The 3,594-nt window shown below is 37.5% G+C and overlaps 1 protein-coding gene across 1 annotated transcript in view; it reads right to left on the bottom strand.

The window, feature by feature from the left end:
• The window catches only part of EPB41L5 (erythrocyte membrane protein band 4.1 like 5), a 114,499-nt gene that overhangs the window by 21,368 nt on the left and 89,537 nt on the right, over positions 1-3,594 (bottom strand). Inside the window, exon 19 of the mRNA XM_003792637.3 lies at positions 314-442. Within this exon, the coding sequence (XP_003792685.1) occupies positions 314-442 (129 nt within the window). The remainder of the gene's footprint in view (positions 1-313; positions 443-3,594) is intronic.

The raw sequence follows: 3,594 nt of genomic DNA, 5'->3' as shown, positions 1-3,594 counted from the left end.
CAGCACTGTCTTTATTAAAGGCAGCTTAGGCTGGGCACCTGTAACTCAGTGGGTTAGGGCATTGGCCACATACTCTGGGGCTAGTGGGTTCAAATATGGTCCAGGCCTGCTAAAAAAACAAACAAAAACAGCCAGGTGTTGTGGTGGGTGCCTGTAGTCCCAGCTACTTGGGAGACTGAGGCAAGAGAATTGCTTAAGCCCAAGAGTTTGAGGTTGCAGTGAGCTGTGATGCCACAGCACTCTACAGAGGGTGACAAAGTAAGACTCTTCTCAATAGAAAATAATAATAAATAAATAAATAAAGACAGCTTACCTTATGTACTGCTTCTACTTGAGCCTTCAAAATGTTACTCTTAAAGTCAGGAGGAACTCTCACAGCATTCAATCCTGGACTCTCAATGGCATTATTAAGACATTTTTCAGTCAACTTTACCACTTCCTCCTATGTATTAAAAATATATTGTAACCACTTTGATAGTAGTTATATGGAAATAGGAAAGATAATGATGAAAATTCATATTCAGACAACTAGAACATATGTCTTCAGCAGCCATATCCTATTCTAGGACTATCAACTTCTACAATCCTCTACCTGTGGATAGCTAGGTTTGAACTTGTCAGCTTCGGTGTATGTGGCCAGCACCCCACCCACTGAGCTACGGGCGCCGCCCAATAGGCATAATTTTGAATACTTTGATACTTTTGAAAAATTAACTTCCAGGCTTGGCGCCTGTGGCTCAAGTGGCTAAGGCGCCAGCTACATACACCTAAGGTGGCGGGTTTGAATCCAGCCTGGACCCGCCAAACAACAATGATGGCTGCAACAACAATAAAAAATAGCTGGGCTTTGTGGCAGGCACCTGTAGTCCCAGCTACTTGGGAGGCTGAGGCAAGAGAATCACTTAAGCCCAAGAGTTGGAGGCTGCTGTGAGCTGTGACGCCACAGCACTCTACCCAGGACAATAGTTTGAGACTCTGTCTCAAAAAAAATTATGCCTCTCCTTTGACCAAGCACTTTTACTTTCTGATTAGTATGGCAGGGAAATAATCAAAGATAATTACAAATATGTATTTATATGACTGCTTATCACACCATTGATTATGAATGAAAATTATCAACAATCTAATCATACTCATACTCATAGGGGTATGAGTAAACACTTGAATGAGAAATTCATGCAAGCTAATTACTGTCTGTTAAAGCATTGTGGAAATAAAGATAACTGCAATTTTGTAGTTTTAAAAAGTAGCATCATAGCCCTAAAGGATTTCACAAGTCAAGAAAGCACAGAAACTAAGTTGCAGAGAGGAAGAGATGCCAAGAAAGAGGGAAGAATCTCAATAACAACTCTAAGAATCATTGTATCTCCAAGTTGGAAGGAAGTCCATCCAACCACCAAGATACTCCAAATGTGGTTAATTTTTACTATTAGCCTGAGAAAGCTCCCACATTGGAGAATTTGGGGCTTCCCTGGGCAGCACATTCAAGTTGCCAGTAACAGTTAGGAAATGCTTTCTTAGATTAGGTGAAATCTGCATACCTCTAACAGACTCACCGTAACTCCTTTGTGAGGCTATTAAAAACAAGTCCCATTGCTTCCTCTTTCATATACCTCTTCAGATAGCTAAAAGATGGCTAACATGCTCTCTCCTGAGCTTTCTCTATGGTGTTTCTCAAACTAACAATCCCAAGTTATAATTTCATTTTAAGACCCTTCACCACATAGATCCTTTCCTACATAAACTGCTTTAGCACTCCTATATATCATTTTTAAAGAGTATTCATAAACAAATAAAACACTGTGTGAATCCTCTTTTATAAATTCTTTCAATTAATACAACATAGCTCTTTTGTAGCTAATTCATAATTCATGTATATATACTCTTAAAATTGTTTATATATGCTGTTATATTCTAGCCCCCATCCTAATCTTGTACTTGTGAGAATTTGTCATAATACACTTTCTTAAATCCAGTCCATCATTCCAGTCTGTCAAAGTCTACATAGTCCCTGATTCTGCCCTTCCAAAACTGGGCTATCATCTGATAATTTCATTAGCATAAGAGACCTGAGAAAGAAAGTGGTCACTGGAAATGGTCATTTGTAAAACTAACTTCTATGGGGCTTGGTGGGACAGCTATCAGGCGTCTCAAAATTAAGACCTTGTCATTTATCTGTAACTCTACACAGTATTATCATCTTACAAAAAGTAGACAATAATCACTACATTTGTAGAACTGAATCACTAGTTTATGAAGGGATCTCAGGTGATTATCAATTCTGTATAATGTAGGTCTGACGGGATCCTTCTCAAATGGGTTCTCTAAAACATGGTTAACTCTGCTGTCAATAATTCTCGTATAAAGCTCAAGATTGTACTGCTGGTTCAGACCTTTTCAGTTACACAATTCTTAGACCTAGTCATCCAACAAATGGCATGTTGTTTAAGAATGATATATTTTATTTTCAGTAGGTTTTCTTTCTAAAATTAGTAAGGCTGACTTTAAGATTAATTTACATTCCTTAAACATCAACCATTGATGGCAGAGGTAGAGAAATCAGTCTGGATTATCTAAGTGTCACATTAACAAAACATGAATCAGCTCATCAACTTTTTTACAATATAGTTTAAATATATCCCCACTTGAAATGCTTGGGATCAGAAGTATAGTATTTTAGATCTTGGCTTATTTGCATTATACATACCAGATGAGCCTCCTTAATTCAAAAACCCAAATTTTGAAATGTCCCAACAATTATTTCTTTTGAGCATCATGTCAGTACTAGAAAAGTTTGGAATTTTGGAGCACTTTGGAGTGCTTTGGAGCACTTTGGATTTTCAGATTATGGATGCTCTAGTTGACTAGAGAGAAGGTAGTGAGATGTTCTTTGTTAATTAGTTCAATAAGGAATTCTTCCTTCTCTTTTTGCACAACAGAGAAAAATCCTCACTAAATATTAGCTATTATTTTTCCTAGCTACATGATTCCCCCAAATGTTCCTTGATGGCACACTTCAATTCATACATTCCTTTACTATTCCCTTTCCTAATGTGAACCCATAACCCTCATCTTTTCGAGACTTCAAAATTAATTTCACAGATTCTGTGCCTCAGAGGCAGAGTGACAAGATATGGAAGGAAATTTACACAAGAAACAAGTACCTGTTCAAGAGAGTTCCATGAACTCCTAGCATAACCAGTAATACCCACTACTTTCCCTACACTCAAGATACACCAGGCTTCGTGTGTCTTCAAGGTCATTCTAGTCCTTTACTAATTTTTTTTCCAAATTAATTATTAGTAATCTAAAGCTTCCATCTGAAGTTTTTAATTTATCCTTTGGTCTCTGATCCTGCATTCCCCTACCTCACAAAGATTGTTTAGTAAAACAAATTAACACTGTGAAAGCAGAGAGACAAACCTAAGAACATTACAGGGTCAAGAAAGTGAGAAAGCCCCTTTGTGGACACAATGTAAGGGTATATGGCACACCTCATGGGTGCAGGACTATAACAGGGACTCTACCTAACAAATGCAAACATTGTAACTTAATTTTTTGTACCCTTACATTAATCTGAAATTAAAAAAAAAA

The sequence above is a fragment of the Otolemur garnettii genome, unplaced genomic scaffold, assembly GCF_000181295.1.
Source record: "Otolemur garnettii isolate 467f Iridium unplaced genomic scaffold, OtoGar3 scaffold00059, whole genome shotgun sequence".
NCBI lineage: Eukaryota > Metazoa > Chordata > Mammalia > Primates > Galagidae > Otolemur > Otolemur garnettii.
Note: the sequence above shows the minus strand (reverse complement) of the source record. Positions and strands in the feature narration are given on the sequence as shown.